The sequence below is a fragment of the Panulirus ornatus genome, chromosome 12 (genome assembly GCF_036320965.1).
Source record: "Panulirus ornatus isolate Po-2019 chromosome 12, ASM3632096v1, whole genome shotgun sequence".
Classification (NCBI taxonomy): Eukaryota; Metazoa; Arthropoda; class Malacostraca; order Decapoda; family Palinuridae; genus Panulirus; species Panulirus ornatus.
In genome coordinates, this window is record NC_092235.1 from 37422890 (window position 1) to 37446544 (window position 23655).

Genomic DNA, 23655 nt, shown 5'->3' on the forward strand with positions numbered 1-23655 from the left:
TGGAGGAAGTAAAGTGTTTTAGATATCTGGGAGTGGATCTGGTAGCGGATGGAACCATGGAAGCGGAAGTGAATCATAGGGTGGGGGAGGGGGCGAAAATCCTGGGAGCCTTGAAGAATGTTTGGAAGTCGAGAACATTATCTCGGAAAGCAAAAATGGCTATCTTTGAAGGAATAGCGGTTCCAACAATGTTGTATGGTTGCGAGGCGTAGGCTATGGATAGAGTTGTGCGCAGGAGGATGGATGTGCTGGAAATGAGATGTTTGAGGACGATTTGTGGTGTGAGGTGGTTTGATCGAGTAAGTAATGTAAGGGTAAGAGAAATGTGTAGAAATAAAAAGAGCGTGGTTGAGAGAGCAGAAGAGGGTGTTTTGAAATGGTTTGGGCACATGGAGAGAATGAGTGAGGAAAGATTGACCAAGAGGATATATGTGTCGGAGGTGGAGGGAACGAGGAGAAGTGGGAGACCAAATTGGAGGTGGAAAGATGGAGTGAAAAAGATTTTGAGTGATCGGGGCCTGAACATGCAGGAGGGTGAAAGGCGGGCAAGGAATAGAGTGAATTGGATCGATGTGGTATACCGTGGTTGAGGTGCTGTCAGTGGATTGAATCAGGGCATATGAAGCGTCTGGGGTAAACCATGGAAAGTTGTGTGGGGCCTGGATGCGGAAAGGGAGCTGTGGTTTCGGGCATTATTGCATGACAGCTAGAGACTGAGTGTGAACGTATGGGGCCTTTGTTGTCTTTTCCTAGCGCTACCTCGCACACATGAGAGGGGAGGGGGATGGTATTCCATGTGTGGCGAGGTGGCGATGGGAATGAATAAAGGCAGACAGTGTGAATTGTGTGCATGAGTATATGTGTATGTGTCTGTGTGTGTATATATAAGTGTACATTGAGATGTATAGGTATGTATATTTGCGTGTGTGGACGTGTATGTGTATACATGTGTATGGGGGTGGGTTGGGCGATTTCATTCGTCTGTTTCCTTGAGCTACCTCGCAAACGCGGGAGACAGCGACAAAGTAAAAATAAATAATAAATAAAATAATAATAATAATAAGGAATAGTGAAGGAATAATGGTTCCAACAATGTTGTATGGTTGCGAGGCGTGGGCTATGGATAGAGTTGTTCGCAGGAGGATGGATGTGCTGGAAATGAGATGTTTGAGGACAATTTGTGGTGTGAGGTGGTTTGATCGAGTAAGTAATGTAAGGGTAAGAGAGATGTGTGGAAATAAAAAGAGCGTGGTTGAGAGAGCAGAAGAGGGTGTTTTGAAATGGTTTGGGCACATGGAGAGAATGAGTGAGGAAAGATTGACCAAGAGGATATATGTGTCGGAGGTGGAGGGAACGAGGAGAAGTGGGAGACCAAATTGGAGGTGGCAAGATGGAGTGAAAAAGATTTTGAGTGATCGGGGCCCGAACATGCAGGAGGGTGAAAGGCGGGCAAGGAATTAAGTGAATTGGATCGATGTGGTATACCGGGGTTGACGTGCTGTCAGTGGATTGAATCAGGGTATATGAAGCGTCTGGGGTAAACCATGGAAAGTTGTGTGGGGCCTGGATGTGGAAAGGGAGCTGTGGTTTCGGGCATTATTGCATGACAGCTAGAGACTGAGTGTGAATAAATGGGGCCTTTGTTATCTTTTCCTAGCGCTACCTCGCACACATGAGGGGAGAGGGGGATGGTATTCCATGTGTGGCGAGGTGGCGATGGAAATGAATAAAGGCAGACAGGGTGAATTGTGTGCAGGGGTATATATGTATGTGTCTGTGTGTGTATATATATGTGTACATTGAGATGTATAGGTATGTATATTTGCGTTTGTGGACGTATATGTTTATACATTTATATGGGGGTGGGTTGGGCCATTTCTTTCGTCTGTTTCCTTGCGCTACCTCGCAAACGCGGGAGACAGCGACAAAGCAAAATAAATAAAAAAATATGTATATATATATATATATATATATATATATATATATATATATATATATATATATATTTTTTTTGTCGCTGTCTCCCGCGTTTGCGAGGTAGCGCAAGGAAACAGACGAAAGAAATGGCCCAACCCACCCCCATACACATGTATATACATACGTCTACACACGCAAATATACATACCTACACAGCTTTCCATGGTTTACCCCAGACGCTTCACATGCCCTGATTCAATCCACTGACAGCACCTCAACCCCGGTATACCACATCGATCCAATTCACTCTATTCCTTGCCCGCTTTCACCCTCCTGCATGTTCAGTCTCCGATCACACAAAATATTTTTCACTCCATCTTTCCACCTCCGATTTGGTCTCCCACTTCTCGTTCCCTCCACCTCCGACATATATATCCTCTTGGTCAATCTTTCCTCACTCATTCTCTCCATGTGCCCAAACCATTTCAAAACACCCTCTTCTGCTCTCTCAACCACGCTCTTTTTATTTCCACACATCTCTCTTACCCTTACGTTACTTACTCGATCAAACCACCTCACACCACACATTGTCCTCATAGATAATGTTCGAGATAATGTTCTCGAGTTCCCCACATTCTTCAAGGCTCCCAGAATTCTCGCCCCCTACCCCACCCTATGATCCACTTCCGCTTCCATGGTTCCATCCGCTGCCAGATCCACTCCCAGATATCTAAAACACTTTACTTCCTCCAGTTTTTCTCCATTCAAACTTAACTCCCAATTGACTTGACCATCAACCCTACTGTACCTAATAACCTTGCTCTTATTCACATTTACTCTTAACTTTCTTCTTTCACACACTTTACCAAACTCAGTCACCAGCTTCTGCAGTTTCTCACATGAATCAGCCACCAGCGCTGTATCATCAGCGAACAACAACTGACTCAGTTCCCAAGCTCTCTCATCCCCAACAGACTTCATACTTGCCCCTCTTTCCAAAACTCTTGCATTCACCTCCATAACACCCCCATCCATAAACAAATTAAACAACCATGGAGACATCACACACCCCTGACGCAAACCTACATTCACTGAGAACCAATCACTTTCCTCTCTTCCTACACGTACACATGCCTTAAATCCTCGATAAAAACTTTTCACTGCTTCTAACAACTTGCCTCCCACACCATATATTCTTAATACCTTCCACAGAGCATCTCTATCAACTCTATCATATGCCTTCTCCAGATCCATAAATGCTACATACAAATCCATTTGCTTTTCTAAGTATTTCTCACATACATTCTTTAAAGCAAACACCTGATCCACACATGCTCTACCACTTCTGAAACCACACTGCTCTTCCCCAATCTGATGCTCTGTACATGCCATCACCCTCTCAATCAATACCCTCCCATATAATTTACCAGGAATACTCAACAAACTTATACCTCTGTAATTTGAGCACTCACTCTTATCCCCTTTGCCTTTGTACAATGGCACTATGCACGCATTCCGCCAATCCTCAGGCACCTCACCATGAGTCATACATACATTAAATAACCTTACCAACCAGTCAATAATACAGTCACCCCCTGTTTTAATAAATTCCACTGCAATACCATCCAAACCTGCTGCGTTGCCGGCTTTCATCTTCAAAGCTTTATATATATATATATATATATATATATATATATATATATATATATATATATATATATATATATATATATATATATATATATATACATATATATCTATAAATATATATATATATATATATATATATATATATATATATATATATATATATATATATATATATATATATATATATATATATATATATATATATGTTATCCCTGGGGATAGGGGAGAAAGAATACTTCCCACGTATTCCCTGCGTGTCGTAGACGGCGACTAAAAGGGGAGGGAGCGGGTGGCTGGAAATCCTCCCCTCTCGTTTTTTTTTTTTTCAATTTTCCAAAAGAAGGAACAGAGAAGGGGGGCCAGGTGAGGATATTCCCTCAAAGGCCCAGTCTTCTGTTCTTAACGCTACCTCGCTAATGCGGGAAATGGCGAATAGTATGAAAGTAAAAAGATATATATATATATATATATATATATATATATATATATATATATATATATATATATATATATATATATATATATATATATATATATATATATATATGTATATATACAAACATATACATATATGCACATGTACATGGTTCACACTTGCTGCCTTTAATCATTCCCGTCGCCACCCAGCTACACATGAAATGAAAACCCCCTCCCCCCGCATGCGTGCGAAGTACTCCTAGGAAAAGACAACAAAGGCCATATTCGTTCACACTCATTCCTTAGCAGTCATGTATAATGCACCGAAACCACAGGTCCCTTTCCACATCCAGGCCTCAAAAATCTTTTCATGGTTTACCCCACACGTTTCATATGCCCTGGTTCAATTCATTAACGGCATATCGATCCTGTTATACCATATCGTTTCAATTCACTCTATTCCTTGAACGCCTTTCGCCCTCCTGCATGTTCAGGCCCAGATCGCTCAAAATCTTTTTCACTCCTTACTTCCACCTCCAGTTTGGTCTCCCACTTCTTCTCTTTCCATCCACCTCTGACACATATATCCTCTTGGTCAATCTTTCCTCACTCATTCTCTCCATGTGACCAAACCATTTAAATACACCCTCCACTGCTCTCTCAACTACACTCTTTTTATCACCACACAATCTCTCTTACCCTTTCATTACTTACTCGATCAAACCAACTCATACCACATATTGTCCTCAAACATCTCATTTCCAGCACATCCAACCTTCCTCCGCACAACCCTATCTATAGCCCACGCCTCGCAACCATATAACATTGTTGGAACCACTATTCCTTCAAACATACCCATTTTTGCTCTCCGAGATAATGTTCTCGACTTCCACACATTCTTCAGCACTCCCAGAACCTTTGCCACCTCCCCCATCCTGTGGCTCACTTCCGCTTCCATGGTTCCATCCGCTGCCAAATCCACTCCCAGATATCTAAAGCACTTCACTTCCTCCAATTTTTCTCCATTTAAACTTACCTCCCAATTGACTTGTCCCTCAACCATACTATACTTAATTACCTTGTTCTTATTCACATATACTCTCAGCTTTCTTCTTTCACACACTTTACCAAAGTCAGTCATCAGCTTCTGCAGTTTCTCACCCGAATCAACCACCAGCACTGTATCATCAGCGAAACAACTGACTCACTTCCCAAGCGCTTTCATCCACAACAGACTACATACTTGCCCCTCTCTCCAAAACTCTTGCATTCACCTCCCTGACAACCTCATCCATAAACAAATTAAACAACCATGGAGACATCATGCACTCCTGTCTCAAACCGAAATTCACTGAGAACCAATCACTTTCCTCTCTTCATACTCGTACACATGCCTTACATCCTATATAAAAACTTGTCACTGCTTCTAAAAACTTGCCTCCCACACCATATATTCTTAATACCTTCCACAGAGCATCTGTATCAACTCTATCATACGCCTTCTCCAGATCCATAAATGCTACATACAAATACATTTGTTTTTATAAGTATTTCTCACATACATTCTTCAAAGCAAACACCTGATCCACACATCATCTACCACTTCTGAAACCATACTGCGCTTCCCCAGTCTGATGCTCTGTACATGCCTTCACCCTCTCAATCAATAACCTCCCATATCATTTCCCAGGAATACTCAACAGATCTATACCTCTGTAATTTGAGCACTCACCTTTATCCCCTTTGCCTCTGTACGATGGCACTGTGCATGCATTCCGGCAATCCTCAGGCACCTCACCAAAAGCGATAAATGCATTAAATAACCTTACCAACCATTCAACGACACAGTCAACCCCCAACCATCCACACCCGCTGCCTTGCCGGCTTTCATCTTCGGCAAAGCTTTTACTACCTCTTCCCTGTTTACCAAATCATTTTCCCTAACCCTCTTACTTCGCACACTAACTCGACCAAAACACCCTATATCTGCCAATCTATCATCAACCACATTCAACAAACCTTCAAAATACTCACTCCATCTTCTCACATCACCACTACTTGTTATTGACTCCTCCATTAGCCCCCTTCACCAATGTTCCCATTTGTTCTCTTGTCTTACTCACTTTATATACCTCCTTCCAGAACATCTTTTTACTCTCAATAAAATATATTGATACTCTCTCACCCCAACTCTCTTGTGCCCTCTTTTTCACCTCTTGCACCCTTCTCCTGACCTCCTGCCTCTTTCATTTATACATCTCCCTGTCATTTGCACTATTTCCCTGCAAAAATCGTCCAAATGCCTTTCTCTTCTCTTTCACTAATAACCTTACTTCTTTATCTCACCACTCACTACCCTTTGTAATCTGCCCACCTCCCACGCTTCTCATACCACAAACATCTTTTGCGCAAGCCATCATTGCTTCCCTAAATACGTCCCATTCCTCCCCCACTCCCCTTACGTCCTTTGCTTTCACTTTTTTCCATTCTGCACTCATTCTCTCTTGTTACTTCCTCACAGAAGTCTCCCTCCGAAGCTCACTTACTCTCACCACTCTCTTCACCCCCAAAATTTACTCTTCTTTTCTGAAAACCTCTACAACTCTTCACCTTCGCATCCACAAGATAATGGTCAGACATGTGCACCTTTCAGCACATTAAAATCCAAAAGTCTCTCTTTCGCGCGCCTATCAAATAACACGTAATCCAATAACGCTCTCTGGCCATCTCTCCTACTTCCATAAGTATACTTATGTATATCCCTTTTTTTAAACCAGGTATTTCCAATCATCAGTCTTTTTTTTTAGCACACAAATCTACGAGCTCTTCACCATTTCCATTTACAACACTGAACATCCAATGTACACCAATTATTCCCTCAACTGCCACAGTACTCACCTTTGTGTTCTAATCACCCATCACTATAACCCGGTCTCGTGCATCAAAACTACTAACACACTCACTCAGTTGCCTCCAAAACACTTGCCTCTCATGATCTTTCTTCTGACGCCTATCTCTCTCCATCCACTTTCAGTTTTAGCCATATTAATCTAGAGTTTACTTTCTTACACTCTATGACATACTCCCACCACTCCTGTTTCAGGAGTAGTGATACTTCTTCCCTTTCTCTTCTCCTCTCACCAACTCCTGACTTTACTCCCAAAACATTCGCAGACCACTCTTCCACTTTACCCTTGAGCTTCGTTTCACTCAGGGCCAGAACATCCAGGTTCCTTTCCTCAAACATACTACATATCTGTCCTTTTTCTCATCTTGGTTACATCCACATATATTTAGACACTCCAGTCTTAGCCTTCGAGGTTGCGAGGCGTGGGCTATAGATAGAGTTGTGCGGAGGTTCTTGGATGTGCTGGGAATGTGATGTTTGAGGACAATATGTTGTGTGAGGTTGTTTGATCGAGTAGATAATGAAAAGGTAAAAGAGATGTGTGGTATCAAAAAGAGTTTGTTTGAGAGAGCAGAAGAAGGTGTTTTGAAATGGTTTGGTCATTTGGAGAGAATGAATGAGGAAAGATTGACAAAGAGGATGTATGTGTCAGAGGTGGAGGAACGAGGAGAAGTGGAAGAGCAAATTGGAGGTGGAAAGATGGAGTGAAAAAGATTTTGAGATATCGGGGCCTGAACATGCAGGAGGGTGAAAGGCGTGCAAGGAATAGAGTGAATTGGAACGATGTGGTATACCAGGGTCGACGTGCTATCAATGGATTGAAGTAGGGCATGTGAAGCGTCTGGGATAAACCATGGAAAGTTCTGTGGGCCTGGATGTGGAAGGGGAGCTGTGGTTTCGGTGCATTATACATGACAGCTAGAGACTGTCTTTTCCTAGCGCTATCTCGCGCACATGCGGGATGAGTAGGATGCCATTTCATATGTGGCGGGTTGGCGACGGGAATGAATAAGGACAGACAGTATGAATTATGTACATGTGCATATATGTATATGTCTGTGTGTGTATATATATGTATATGTTGAGATATATAGGTATGTATATGTGCGTGTGTGGACATGTATATATATACATGTGTATGTGGGTTGGTTGGGCCATTCTTTCGTCTGTTTCCTTGCGCTAGCTCGCTAACGCGGGAGACAGCGACTAAGTATAATATGTATATATATATATATATATATATATATATATATATATATATTTTTCTTTTTCTTTTAAACTATTCGCCATTTCCCGCGTTAGCGAGGTAGCATTAAGAACAGAGGACTGGGCCTTTGAGGGAATACCCTCACCTGGCCCCCTTCTCTGTTCCGTCTTTTGGAAAATTAAAAAAAAAACGAGAGGGGAGGATTTCCAGCCCCCCGCTCCCACCCCTTTTAGTCGCCTTCTACGACACGCAGGGAATACGTGGGAAGTATTCTTAATCCCCTATCCCCAGGGATTATATATATATATATATATATATATATATATCTTTCTTTCTTTCATACTATTCGCCATTTCCCGCATTAGCGAGGTAGCGTTAAGAACAGAGGACTGGGCATTTGAGGGAATATCCTCATCTGGCCCCCCTCTCTGTTCCTTCTTTGAGAAAAATAAAAACAAAAAAAAACAAGAGGAGAGGATTTCCAGCCCCCCGCTCCCTTCCCGTTTAGTCGCCTTCTACGACACGCAGGGAATACGTGGGAAGTATTCTTTCTCCCCTATCCCCAGGGATAATATATATATATATATGTGGATCAGGTGTTTGCTTTGCAGAATATATGTGAGAAATACTTAGAAAAGGAAATGGATTTTTTTTTATGTAGGATTTATGGATCTGGAGAAGGGATATGATAAGGATGCTCTGAGGAAGGAATTAAGAATATATGCTGTTGGGGGCAAGTTGTTAGAAGCAGTGGAAAGTTTTTATCGAGGATGTAAGGTTTGTGTTCGTGTAGGAATAGAGGAAAGAGATTGGTTCTCACTGGATGTTGGTTTGCGGCAAAGGTATGTGATGTCTCCATGGTAGTTTAATTTGGATATGGATGGGGTTGTTAGGGAGGTGAATGCAAGAGTTTTGGAAAGAGGGGCAAGTATGCAGTCTGTTGTGGATGAGAGAGCTTGGGAAGTGAGTCAGTTGTTGTTTGTTGATGATACAGCGCGGGTGGCTGATTCGTGTGAGAAACTGCAGAAGCTGGTGACTGAGGTTAGTAAAGTGTGTGAAGGAAGAAAGCTGAGAGTAAATGCGAATAAGAGCAAGGTTATTAGGTACAGTAGGGTTGAGGGTCAAGACAATTGGGAGGTAAGTTTGAATGGAGAAAAATGGAGGAAGTGAAGTGTTTTAGACATCTGGGATTGGATTTGGCAGAGGATGGAACCATGGAAGCGAAAGTGAATCATAGGGTGGGAGAAGGGGCGAAAGTTCTGAGAGCGTTGTAGAATGGGTGGATGTCGAGAACATTATCTCGGAAAGCAAAAATGGGAATGTTTGAAGGAATAGTGGCTCTAACAATGTTATGTGGTTGTGAGGTGTGGGCTATGGATAGAGTTGTACGGAGGAGGGTGGATGTGCTGGAAATGAGATGTTTGAGGATAATATGTGGTGTGAGGTGGTTTGATCGAGTAAGTAGTAACAGGGTAAGAGAGATGTGTGGTAATAAAAAGAGCGTGGTTGAGAGAGCAGAAGAGGGTGTTTTGAAATGGGTTGGTCACATGGAGAGAATGAGTAAGGAAAGATTGACCAAGAGGATATATGTGTCAGGGGTCGAGTGAACGAGGAGAAGTGGGAGACCAAACTGGAGGTGGAAAGATGGAGTGAAAAAGATTTTGAGTGATCGGGGCCTGAACATGCAGGAGAGTGAAAGGCGTGCAAGGGATAGAGTGAATTGGAACGATGTGGTATACCGGGGTCGACGTGCTGTCAATGTTTTGAACCAGGGCATGTGAAGCGTCTGGGGTAAACCATGAAAAGTTCTGTGGGGCTTGGATGTGGAAAGGGAGCTGTGGTTTCAGTGCATTATACATGACAGCTAGAGACTGAGTGTGAATGAATGTAGCCTTTGTTGTCTTTTCCTAGCGCTACCTCGCGCACATGCGGGGGAGAGGGTTTTTCATTTCATGTGTGGCGGGGTGGTGATGGGAATGAATAAAGGCAGACAGTATGAATTATGTACAGTTTATATATGTATATGTCTGTATGTGTGTGTATATATATGTATACATTGAGATATATAGGTATGTATATTTGCGTGTGTGGACGTGTATGTATATACATGTGTGAGTGGGTGGGTTGGACCATTCTGTCGTTTGTTTCCTTGCGCTACCTCGCTAACGCGGGAGACAGCGACAAAGCACAATAAAAAATATAATATAATATAATATATATATATATATATATATATATATATATATATATATATATATACTTTTTTTTATACTATTCGCCATTTCCCGCAATAGCAAGGAAATGGCGAATATATGTATATATATATATATATATATATATATATATATATATATATATATATATATATATTTTTTTTTTATACTATTCGCCATTTCCCGCAATAGCAAGGAAATGGCGAATATATATATATATATATATATATATATATATATATATATATATATATATATATATATATATATATATATATATATATATATATATACTTATTGATGCACATAAGCGACAATATATATATTTACTCGGCCGGCCGTCAGCTTTCGCTAGTGCAACTACATATGCTATGAAAACTATACAAATCACGTAAACTATACAAACTGGAGCCATTGACCGATATAGTCTGGTGCATCCAGGATCTATCACCTCTCGCTCGGGCGTCAACACTCGTTACAACCACTATATACACTATGTAAAGTATATACACTATAAACTATATATGCTATACAAACTGTAGCTATTGATTGATGTGGATTATCGTACTCAGTGTCTCCAGCACCTGTCGCCCGAGTGTCAACACTGGTTACGGCCACTATATGAACTGTATACACTATATACTATATACAAACTACATCTACTGACCGACATAGTCCGGCGTGCCCAGGATCTCCCGCACTTCTCGGCCGGGAGTCAACACTCGCGAGATTTCGAAGTCACACAGCTTGACGGCGCAGTCAGGGAACTCCCCCATCAGCACCAGGTTCTGTGGCTGTTGGAGAAGAGAGAGGAGTGTTGATGAGATATTGTTGGTGATAACACTACCCATCAACACCAGGTTGTGTGCTTGTTGAAGAGTGAGGAGTGTTGGTGATAATAATATCCATCAAACACCAGGCTCTGTGGCTGTTGGAGAGGAGAGAGGAGTGTGTGAGACTGTAATTATGTAACCACATATGTGTGTGACGATATAATTACTTCATACTTTATAATATCATCATATCAGTTATTTAGCGGCGTATAGTAATGATTGTGTTACGTCCCATACATCGCATATTAATTTAGTTAGCCAGTGACTTGTGGCATCTCTTGTTACCCACCAGTCCTCCGTGGTGATCAGCTGTTGTCCTCGTGTATTGTTGTACTGTGTGTTTCCCTGTATTGTACTGTGCCTTAACAGAAATAAGGACCTACTTGTCTACAAAGTGTGTTACAGTCATCCTTCAATACCCTGACTGTACTCATACCAACATACATGGCGCAGTAAGTAGGATATAGACAAGTTACAGTGAATCTCCGTGGGGAACACTTTGTCTCACGCTACCCCTCCAGCCATCTTGTGCCCGAAATTTTCTTTTTTTACTGTCGATTGTATGAGGGGATGCGCGTTCAGTGACAGTGTTTGTGTTTTTCCGCGATTGTAGTGTCAGTGCAAGTGAAGTGTAGTGTTTCCTTCGTGGCCCTTTCTGTGGGTGCTGGATGACCCATAAGTTTTCTGGCTGGTGAGAGCGCCGAACTTATGTTAACACCATATCAGTTCTCGAGCAGCATGTTAACACCATATCAATTCTCGAGCAGCACTGTCACAGCCCCGTTCGGCAAATCGACGGCTTGCCTCTCTACCACCCGCCACGCGCACGTACACACACACACACACGCAGATGCAATACATTTTTGATTAACTTCTAATGTTGCTTGTGTTGATCTGTACAACCAGTTCGAGCTGTTGAAGCGTTGGTTTGTATTTGAAATATACATAGTGCACAATCATGCCTTGCGATAAGCACCGTCAGCAGCAGCAAGCTGCTGCCTCTTGCGAATCTCCAACCTCCCACAACTCCCAACCCGCTTCATCTTGTGCTTTCCGTTCTTCTTCACCTCCCATCACAGGCCTCGTTTCGATCATGATATGAATGGAACGACAGAGCAGAGAAGATGAACAACGGCGCAGGGAAGATGAACAAGAGCGCAAGGAAGATGAACAACGGCGCAGGGAAGATGAAATTCGAAGAAGGGAAGACGAAGCTTAACGTTGAGAAGAAGACAGCTTGCTTCGAGGTTCTCCTCTCAAGACTTTTGGCACCTCGGGCACAAGTTTCACCACCTCTTGCACCATCTGTTAGCTCAGGATTCGCGCCCACGACGCCACCTGACCACCCTTCCACTCATGCACCACCTAAAGCTACCACCCAGCCACCACCATCTCTCACCCCTGATGTTACTTACCAGAACTTCAGAGAGTGGAGACGGGGATGGATGGACTATGCTACAATGGTGGATCTACAGAGCTCACCACAGCTGAAGCAGCTCATATTAGCTACGTAGGGCTTGTCTCTCTTCACTCCTCGCGTCTGAGAGCATACAATGTTGGTGCCCCCAAACTCCACGTTGTCAGTGGAGGCAGTGCTCGACGCCTTACAAGAGCACATCAAGGGCCAACGTAGATGGGAACCCTTTTGACTATTTTTACGTATGTCCGAAGAGAGCATCCGAAGAAGTCGATATCTGTAAAGGTAGCCACCAGCAGTGTGAGGAAACCCAAATTAAGCAAGTGATTTTGATAGGCGTTAAGGATGAGGAGCTGGTGCAACGCCTCTTCTCCCTTGACGCTTCCTCCTCTCTGCAGGATGTAGTGACGACGTGCCGCAAGGTGGGCAACTTTAGCCTTTTGGACTTCCCCAACAGCAGTGAGGGCCATGCCGCAGTGCAAGAAAGGGATACAGGTTTTACCTCACCGGCCTGCAACACTTCGAGTTAGTCACCGACCATCGCCTACTCGTACCGATCCATAACCGCTACTCGCTGGGTGTGATTGAGCAACCTCGTCTCCAGCGCCTGAAATAGAAACTTTCAGCACACCTCTTCACAGCAGTGTGGCGAGCGAGTAAGGCTCTGTATCAAAGATGCCGCCCCATCCCAGAGGACGAAGCGATGAGCACAGAAATCGATGTCTACATCAGGACTATCGTTACTTTATGGACCGTACAGCCCCTTACCAGCCCCCAGCGTTTAGAGTTTTCACCTGACGACGATAAGGAAGTGGAGGATCTACTGACCGCGGCTCGAGACGACACTTCCTACGTCAGGCTCATCGACTGTGTGAGAAACGGTTTCCCTCGTCACCGCTACGACCTTCATAACTCACTGCGTGAGGACCTCTACTGTGATAGAGACCTCGTCCTTTACGGGGCACGTGTCGTTGTACCTGCTGCCTTACGTCGCCAAATGTTAGATCGGCTGCACGATAGCCACCGAGGAACGGAAGTCACCAAGCAAAGGGCACGACAGGTTGTATTCCGGCCCAGCATCAACTCGGATATAGTGAACACTGTTCATGTGTGCGAGCCGTGCCAGGTATTATAGCCCAGCCAACAGCAGGAGCCCCTTCCTTGTGACGGCAATCCAACCAGGCCCATCGAGTCCGTGTCGGCCGACTTCTTTAGTGCATCAGGGAAGTCTTTTCTTGTCATGGTCGACCGTCTATCTGGTTGGCCTGTTGTGATGCCGTGCGGCAACGAATACGACGTCCGTCGCCACCATACGCAACTGTCGACTTTGCATCGGTGATGTATGCGTTCCCGTGCGTCTGGGGACCGACGGAAGGGCCAGATTCACGAGTCGGGAATTTGCAGCGTTCCTCGACCTTTGGGGAGTCCGACTCGTGGTGTCATCGCCACATTACCCGCAGTCTAATGGCCATACTGAGGCTTCTGTTAAGTCTGTGAAGCACCTCATCCTGAAAGTGGCTCCTTCTGGCAACAGTGACTGCGAGGATTTCGACCAAGGACTGCTAGAGCTTCGCAACACCGAATCACATTGGACGCTCCCCAGCCCAGGTCTTGTTTGGACTCCTCCTCCGTTCTTGTATCAGTGATCACGTGCTGAGCGTGCTCAGGATGCCGCAGCCCGCTACAATGAACACACCCGTCACCTTCCCTAGTTGAATGTCGGCGAGCAAGTTCGCATCCAGGATCCGAGCTATCTTCGTTGGGACAAAGTGTCCCACAGACATCCCCCTTACGTGCGTGAGTCTTCCATCCTCCCCAGAAAACCAGCGCCTCGCTGCTCACCGCGGATTAAGAACAAGAATTCCGCTCAAGACATTGCTATGAACGTATCGGTGGAGGGAGGTGTGAGAGTTTGTAATCATATACGCCCATATGTGTGTAACAATATAATTACTTTACCTCATACTTTATGATAGTGTTATCATATCAGCTAGTTAGCGGCGTATGGAAATGATTGTGATACGTCCCATACATCGTCTAATGATTTAGTTAGCCAGTGACTTGAGGCATCTCTTGTTACCTACCAGTCCTCCGTGGTGATCAGCTGTTGTCCTCGTGTATTGTTGTACTGTGTGTTTCCCTGTATTGTACTGTGCCTTAACAGAAATAAGGACCTACTTGTCTACAAAGTGTGTTACAGTCATCCTTCAATACCCTGACTGTACTCACACCAACATATTGTTGGTGATAACACTACCCATCAACACCAGCATGTTTGCCTCTTGGAAATGAGAGAGGAGTGTTGGTGAGATATTGTTGGTGATAACATTACCTTTCAGCGAAAGGTTATGTGGTTGTTGGAGAACAAAGAATAGTTCTGGTATGATATTGTTGGTGATAACACTACCCATCAACATAAGGTTCAGTGGCTGTTGGAGAAAAGGGAAATGTTGGTGAGATATTGCTGGTGATACAGTGGTCAAGTCCAGAGTAATATGGTGGTCAGGTCCAGAGTAATATGGTGGTCAGGTCCAGAGTAATATGGTGGTCAGGTCCAGAGTAATATGGTAGTCAGGTCCAGAGTAATATGGTAGTCAGGTCCAGAGTAATATGGTGGTCAGGTCCAGAGTAATATGGTGGTCAGGTCCAGAGTAACATGGTGGTCAGGTCCAGAGTAATATGGCGGTCAGGTCCAGAGTAATATGGTGGTCAGGTCCAGAGTAACATGGTGGTCAGGTCCAGAGTAATATGGTGGTCAGGTCCAGAGTAATATGATGGTTCAACTCAGAGAAGTTTGTTGAAAGTCGTGACGTCAGCAAAGAACGCGAGCTTGAAGTGTTCAGAGTAAACTGCAAGATGACGCGATCAGCGCTGCTGACGGTGACGCATATATACGCCGCAAGGGGCCGAGTCCATAGGTTCGAAACCTGGTTGTGGCATTCTCTGTACGGTCAACCCAGCTGTTCATCCTCTGCTAAGGGTTGGATGAGAATATGGGTACTTGGTTTAGGCAAGGGTATATGTATGTATACTGCGTTAATGAGACGGCTCTGATTAGGGCATTCAGTTGCCAGTGCCGTTTCAGCTAATATAGAAGAAGAAGAAGAAGAAGAGGAAGAAGAAGAAGAAGAAGAAGAAGAAGAAGAAGAAGAAGAAGAAGAAGAAGAAGAAGAAGAAGAAGAAGAGGAAGAAGAAGAAGAAGAAGAAGAAGAAGAAGAAGAAGAAGAAGAAGAAGAGAAGAAGAAGAAGAAGAAGAAGAAGAAGAAGAAGAAGAAGAAGAAGAAGAAGAAGAAGAAGAAAAGAAGAAGAGCACTGTACAGTTCCTACAATTCTTCATGAGAAACTTCTCGTTTTATTCAGGTATGTCATTGCGACAGAAGGCCTAGCCATTACGAGTCTACCAGGCAGCTGTGGAACTGCTTCAGGGGGACATAAATGCCAGACTATTCTGGCTTATGTAAAGGATACTCACGCTTAACGATATATAGCAAGAAGGAGTGTTTGGGTCATCTTGTGGCTGATAGATGAAGTCAGTGGAGTGTGCAAAGAAGACATGGCATCTTTCTATCAGTGGTAAGGGTCATCAGTCCACTTGTTCTGAGCCAATTTATGTCAGTCAACAGATGAAGAAGTTCTTTGATAAAAGAGATATTACGAGAATTAACAGAATAATCATACAACGCGCTTGCAAAGAGGTGACAGAGGTGACACAAGTGTTTCTGTTGCTGTAATATGTAGCGCATGAGGAGGTGAAGACCCACCCGACAGGTAATTAGTCTAACGCACAGGGATGTGTCAGCTGGCCCGCTGTTGTTGTTCACAGCTGAGAGCAACGCAGTAAGATATTGTCACAATCTATGGTACAGACTCCAAACTAACTTTGCCATTTATGTGTAACAGCTCCACCCTGACACAGTCGGGGGATTAACCAGCTCCTCTAACTTGCACGTGGCCCAGCGTGGCACAGAGGAGGAGCTATTATTCAAGCACATTTGATTAATATATCAGCACCTGAGTCAGAAGCCGGGGTCACCCAGGTGACGATGAGGCCTTGTCACGGTGAGAGAGAGAGAGAGAGAGAGAGAGAGAGAGAGAGAGAGAGAGAGAGAGAGAGAGAGAGAGAGAGAGAGAGAGAGAGAGAGAGAGCTATAATCCTCAAGGCTATAGTCGTCACTGTGACGGAGTTCGACCCTTTACATCACTTGGTACCTACTATGGCTAATCCAGCACATACATCACATACTTGATCTCTTACCTCAGATGTAGACATTCAGAGACGTAGCGCTATGGTGGTATGCGGAGACTGTCAGTACACACAGGACGGATGAGGTAATCAGTCTGGGGATCGTTAAGCCCGGCCTCGGTGTGGCTCACATACAATAGACGTAAAAGATCATAGCTCGTTAGATATTCATTTATCCTTCGGTCTGTGCGTTCCGATCCTTAAACGGAGAGAGTCGGTGATGCTCGCGACTTCAAAGGGAAGGTTCAGCCTCACGACCTTGGAGTTTATATGTTTCTCCTCGTGTGTATTGAGTTACTAGCAACGGTATATAGATATTTCAGTTTATGAGGCCACTTAGTTACTGTTATGATATAGCTCCACAAGCTACGAAAATTAAGATTCCCGAACCTTCTGTAGTGAGTCTGTCTAGTCATACGCAGACACTTGTGCGTTTATTTCTGGCAACAAGTTGGCTGATCCGTAAAAAGTGACGATCAAGATGGAAAGAAATGACCTCTCCGATTGTCTGCAGTTTGGGCTAAGGAATGAGGGTCAGGGTTCAGGGACATAAATGCCAAGAAAAGCCTAGCCAAGGAGATGATAAATACAAGAAAAGAAAGGGAGGTAATGTAGGTAATCATAAGAGTTACTGTATACTATACACATTGTAGAAGTTGAAGAAAGAAGATGGATTATTTGAGGGCGATAGTTAGCACTGAATCTATAGGTATTATATGTTTAACTGAAACATGGAGGAAATTAGAAAGGGATCTTTTTTTTTCTATTAGTGAATACAAACTTTATACGACTGATAATAAGGATGAGAGAGGAGGTGGGGTAGCGCTTCATATTATGGATAACATTAAGAGCTGTAGTAAGAGTGACAATAAAGTAACAAAAAGTACAGAATAGATTTGTGTTGAAATAGATGTAAACCATGAAAGGTTATTATTATTCGTATTATACCGAGTCCCCACATTAGACAGTCAGAGGTGGGGGGGGGATTTTTATGGATGAATTCAAGAAGCCTTGTGATCAAAATATATGTATTCTAGGTGACTTCAGCTTCTGTACAATTATTTGCAAGATAACACGGGAGATGTTGAGTCACGGGAATTTTTGGAGACAGTCCAAGATTGTTTTCTAACACAGCACATTTCCGAGTGGGCCAGAGGAGATATTACATTTTTGATTTGCTACTGACAAATGCAAGCAACCGTATGAATGAGGTTGAGGTGGGAGGACAGTTAGATAATAGTGACCACAAGGAAATAAGATTCAATATAATGAAGAATGTGAATAAGAAAGAGAATGAAATGTTCGTTCCCGTCTTTCGTAAGGCCATCTTCGCGGGGTTACGTAGATACCTTGCTTGTGTTAATTGGGTGGGACTAAATGAAGGTGTGGTGAGGTCAGATGGACCGAGCAGTGCAGGTGGTGTGGGGTCAGGTCAGTTAGGTGACTCAGATCAGCTAAGCGGCAGTGTCAGGTCAAGTGTGGGTGAGGCAGGGGAGACCATTAACAGCGTGGGAGTTTCAGTAGAAAAGTTTCAGCTAACAATGAAAAAGGGACAAAAGTTGAATATTCCATATAGGCAATTTAGGACTATAAATGATGATCCAAAATGGATATACAATATAATAAAACATCTTATATGGCAAGAGAAGGACTTGTACATGCGAATTAACAGAATGGTAAAATTGGGAATTGGGAATGCTAAAAGAAAATACGCAATTCAGACAGCTAACGAAGCAAAATACAACGCCAAAGGATTTTTTCAAAAGCACAGCACGATGGTTAAGGGGAAAATTGGACCTATCGAATAGCATTCTGGTAGATAGTTGATAGTGAGATTGAAATGTATGACGTTTTGAACAATCACTTCATATCAGTATTTACGCAGGAGGAGAATACAAACATTCCGGTTCCAGAGAAAATTTACAGGGAAGACGAATGCAGGAAGCTATGCGATATAAGAATAAATGAATTTGATATTTTGAATCAAATAGAACGATTAAAAGTAAACAAGAGTCCTGGAGCAGATGGTGTTTATGCGAAGGTCTTGGAAGAATGTATGGAGGAAGTAAGAGCTCCGCTTTTAAATGTGTTTAAACAGTTTCTGGAATCAGTCGTAGTTGCTAAGCAATGGAGGAGAGCTATCATCTTCAAGGACTTTCCTAAGCCCATCCATGAGGTGAAGCACGTCAACAGGTTGCACGCAGTGAGCAGTGACGTTGCACCACCTTCCTCTACTTAATCATCGTTCCCTCAACAGCGAAATGTCTCCTTCAGATGCTCGAGAATATTTCCGGAGGGAGTTCGGTGACTTGCTAGTGACAAAGGACGCTCTGTGGGCCACGCCACTCAAGCCGATGATAGGCGCACCCTATGAAGATTTACCTGAGGGAAGATGCAAAGCCCTCGGCTGATGCCCCTTCCCTTCCGTGAGTCAGTGAAACAAGAGCAGGCATTTGTGGTCGCCCAGGGTATCATCATACCGGCTAGAGATGACCCGTCTCCATGGTGCCATCCCCTTCGTTGCCGTTGCCAAGAACAAAGGTAGAGTTATGATCACCAGAGACCGATTCAAGTTAAATATCCAGGTGTCGCGTCCAACGCATTCCTCCCCTACGTGTTTTGCATCAATTCGCAGCGTAGACCCGAAGGCGCGCTTCTTCACGACGGTTGACGCTCTATGTTGCCACTGGCGGATCAAGCTCGCCGAGGTGGACCCCCCCCACTCACAACGTCCATACCCCATATGGACGCTTCAGACATCGCAGAGACCCCATGGGTTTTACCGCTACGAGAGACGCCTTCTCTCTCTCCGAGGCGATATCGCTCTACAAGGTAGGAGGAATTGCTTGAAAGTCATCTATGACATTCTCCTATACGACGAGGACTACTTCACCCACCTCCACCGCATCCACGACGTACTCTCCAGGTGCCGGAAGCACGGGATCACTCTCAACGCCGACAAGTTTGTTCTCGCATAGCAGCCGATCCCGAGAAGATCCTGGTCGTCAAGGACTTCACAACTCCTACGGACCTGACTGACCTCCGATCCTTCATGGGACTCGTCAGCCAATTGACAGAATTTTCTCCAGACAGTTCCTCAGCTGCACAGCCACTTCGCCACGTTCCTTTATACCCCAAACTATGACGAGGTTCCAGTGTGTGAAAGAGGTCCTGTCAAGTCCTGCCGTCCTCGCCACGTTTAACTCAACCTTGCCCACCATCTTGCAGACTAATGCCTCCCGCTTGTATGGCATTGGATATGCTCTCCTGCAAGACCACGGTGAGGAAAAGCTCAGTGTGGCTGTAGGTTCCTGACCGATGCAGAAACACGCTATGCCACCATCGGGCTAGAACTGTTAACTGTGGTATAGACCATGTCGAAGTACAGGTTTTACCTCACCGGCCTGCAACACTTCGAGTTAGTCACCGACCATCGCCTACTCGTACCGATCCATAACCGCTACTCGCTGGGTGTGATTGAGAACCCTCGTCTACAGCGCCTGAAATAGAAACTTTCAGCACACCTCTTCACAGCAGTGTGGCGAGCGAGTAAGGCTCTGTATCAAAGATGCCGCCCCATCCCAGAGGACGAAGCGATGAGCACAGAAATCGATGTCTACATCAGCACTATCGTTACTTTATGGACCGTACAGCCCCTTACCAGCCCCCAGCGTTTAGAGTTTTCACCTGACGACGATAAGGAAGTGGAGGATCTACGGACCGCGGCTCGAGACGACACTTCCTACGTCAGGCTCATCGACTGTGTGAGAAACGGTTTCCCTCGTCACCGCTACGACCTTCATAACTCACTGCGTGAGGACCTCTACTGTGATAGAGACCTCGTCCTTTACGGGGCACGTGTCGTTGTACCTGCTGCCTTACGTCGCCAAATCTTAGATCGCCTGCGCGATAGCCACCGAGGAGCGGAGGTCACCAAGCGAAGGGCACGACAAGCTGTATTCCGGCCCAGCATCAACTCGGATATAGTGAACACTGTTCATGTGTGCGAGCCGTGCCAGGTATTACAGCCCAGCCAACAGCAGGAGCTCCTTCCTTGTGACGGCAATCCCACCAGGCCCATCGAGTCCGTGTCGGCCGACTTCTTTAGTGCATCAGGGAAGTCTTTTCTTGTCATGGTCGATCGTCTATCTGGTTGGCCTGTTGTGATGCCGTGCGGCAACGAATACGACGTCCGCCGCCACCATACGCAACTGTCGACTTTGCATCGGTGATGTATGCGTTCCCGTGCGTCTGGGGACCGACGGAAGGGCCAGATTCACGAGTCGGGAATTTGCAGCGTTCCTCGACCTTTGGGGAGTCCGACTCGTGGTGTCATCGCCACATTATCCGCAGTCTAATGGCCACACTGAGGCTTCTGTTAAGTCTGTGAAGCACCTCATCCTGAAAGTGGTCCCTTCTGGCAACAGTGACTGCGAGGATTTCGACCAAGGACTGCTAGAGCTTCGCAACACCGAATCACATCGGACGCTCCCCAGCCCAGGTCTTGTTTGGACTCCTCCTCCGTTCTTGTATCAGTGATCACGTGCTGAGCGTGCTCAGGATGCCGCAGCCCGCTACAATGAACACACCCGTCACCTTCCCTAGTTGAATGTCGGCGAGCAAGTTCGCATCCAGGATCCGAGCTATCTTCGTTGGGACAAAGTGTCCCACAGACATCCCCCTTACGTGCGTGAGTCTTCCATCCTCCCCAGAAAACCAGCGCCTCGCTGCTCACCGCGGATTAAGAACAAGAATTCCGCTCAAGACATTGCTATGAACGTATCGGTGGAGGGAGGTGTGAGAGATTGTAATCATGTAACCCAATATGTGTGTAACAATATAGTTACTTTACCTCATACTTTATGATAGTGTTATCATATCAGCTAGTTAGCGGCGTACGGAAATGATTGTGATACGTCCCATACATCGTATAATAATTTAGTTAGCCAGTGACTTGTTGCAACTCTTGTTATCCACAAGTCTTCTGTGGTGATCAGCTGTTGTCCTCGTGTATTGTTGTACTGTGTGTTTCCCTGTATTGTACTGTGCCTTAACAGAAATAAGGACCTACTTGTCTACAAAGTGTGTTACAGTCATCCTTCAGCACTCACACCAACATACAGAAGTTAGGTTTTTAAGTAGCTTTCACCAAGGTTGGATGTGTTTATGTATTCAGGTAGTTGGTTGTAAGGTGGACAGACTCAGGACCTGCCTAGCATGGACCAATAGGCCTCTTGCAGTGTCCTCACTTCTTATGTTCTTATGCAATCCATATCGCTGTTCACGAATGTATAGCATCTGTTATATAAAAATTGATACTGATTGACTGCTACATATTCTTTCTCAAAAATAAAAAGAGGATTCTTATTTTGACGGAGATCATATATGAGTCTTTTAAGGAAAATGAAAGATAAATCACGAAGTACTGTGGTTTAACCTGAAACAACTGGAAGTTGTGTACATGTAGATGTTACAGTCTTACAGAGAGAGTGAAGGTACCTCAACATGTCTTAGCACGGCAGAAGGCAGAACAAACACCCATGATCCTTATTCTCGTAATTTGGAAAAACAGAAATTTCCTTGTGAGCTTTTATTCATTTATGTATGATCAGTCAGGACGAACTACTACGAAAGAGTCCTGGTGCTATAATGTACCTTTCTAAAGGCTTTTGCAGTCCAAGGCTAGGCTTCTACCAGTAGCAGGGAACTGTATACACTTCTGAAGTTAGTTATCTGACGAGACTGCTATCCTAACGATACAGCCTCACCAAAGGTGACTTTACACCGGCGTGTAACTTGAAACTGATGGGTTCCAGTAACACCTGCCTGGGGGTCACGTTATGGATGAACTCTGCCGTCATACTTGTCTCTTGTTAACCATATGAAAAATATTGCCCAGATCAGGGAATCACTTCATAATGATCAACTATTTTCTCATGAAAATTTATGAGTGGGTCTGTATGATTTTATTTACATGAGTTTACATGACAGAGACAGACAACGGGAGGCTTGACTGGCCTATGACTGGGTTGTCTGGTAAAAAAAAAGAAACAGGATTTTACTTGAAAATGTAATTTCGCTCAGCAGTTTATTTAAGCTGTACCGGCTCCACGCTGCTGCACATTAGCCTCCTAGTGTCCCCTTTACTGCCGTCGTTTATGCTGTTTATTTCTGGCGTTTTTCCTAGAGTATATCTGAATTTAAGAAATATTTGTCTAAACGACTTTTGAAGGTATTTATAGTCTTAGCATTCACTACGTCTGACGGTAACTTATTCCAGTGCTCAGCACACCTATAGGAGAAGAAGCTTTTTCCCTCGACCGTACTACATCTTTTAGCTTTTATTCCATTTGTAATGATAACCGTATTTTCTTGTATTTCGGAAAGATGTTCATGATTTACTTTATCGAACTTGTTCACAATTTTGATCACTTGGATTAAGTGGCCGCGAAGTGTACGTTTTTTTAAGGGAGAAAAGATCGAATTATTTTAGCCTCTCTTCGTATGCCAGATTTCTAGGGGATAGGGTCAATTTTGTCGTGCGTCTTTGTACTTACTCTAATTTTACTCGTTTTTTTTCTAGTTTGGGGAACAAAACTGGACTGCATATTCAAGGTGTGGTCTTACTAGAGAATTATTAAGCGTGAGAATTGTTTCTGGTGTCTTGTATGTTCCTGGCTATGAAACCTAACATTTGGCTGCCTTTTTTACATACTGCTTGACATTGTTTAGTGTACTTCAGACAATTCCAAGGTCCGTTTTCTTCATTTACGTTAGTTAGAGAGTTTCCGAATAGTTTGTCTACATTAAACTTCATTTGCCATCAGCCTAACCACCCTGCGAGTAAGTT

The 23655-nt window shown here is 44.2% G+C and overlaps 1 protein-coding gene across 2 annotated transcripts in view; it reads right to left on the reverse strand.

Moving 5' to 3' along the window:
* Nucleotides 1-23655, reverse strand: part of LOC139752020 (uncharacterized) — a 786065-nt gene that overhangs the window by 44201 nt on the left and 718209 nt on the right. Inside the window, exon 1 of one of the 2 annotated variants that reach the window (XM_071667798.1) lies at nucleotides 10980-11108. Coding sequence is in view for 1 of the 2 variants with exons in the window: in XM_071667797.1 (XP_071523898.1) it covers nucleotides 10980-11106 (127 nt within the window). In the remaining variant the exon portion in view is untranslated. Of the gene's footprint in view, nucleotides 1-10979; nucleotides 11109-23655 lie in introns of those variants that run through there. The other variant, XM_071667797.1, reaches the window with a different exon arrangement.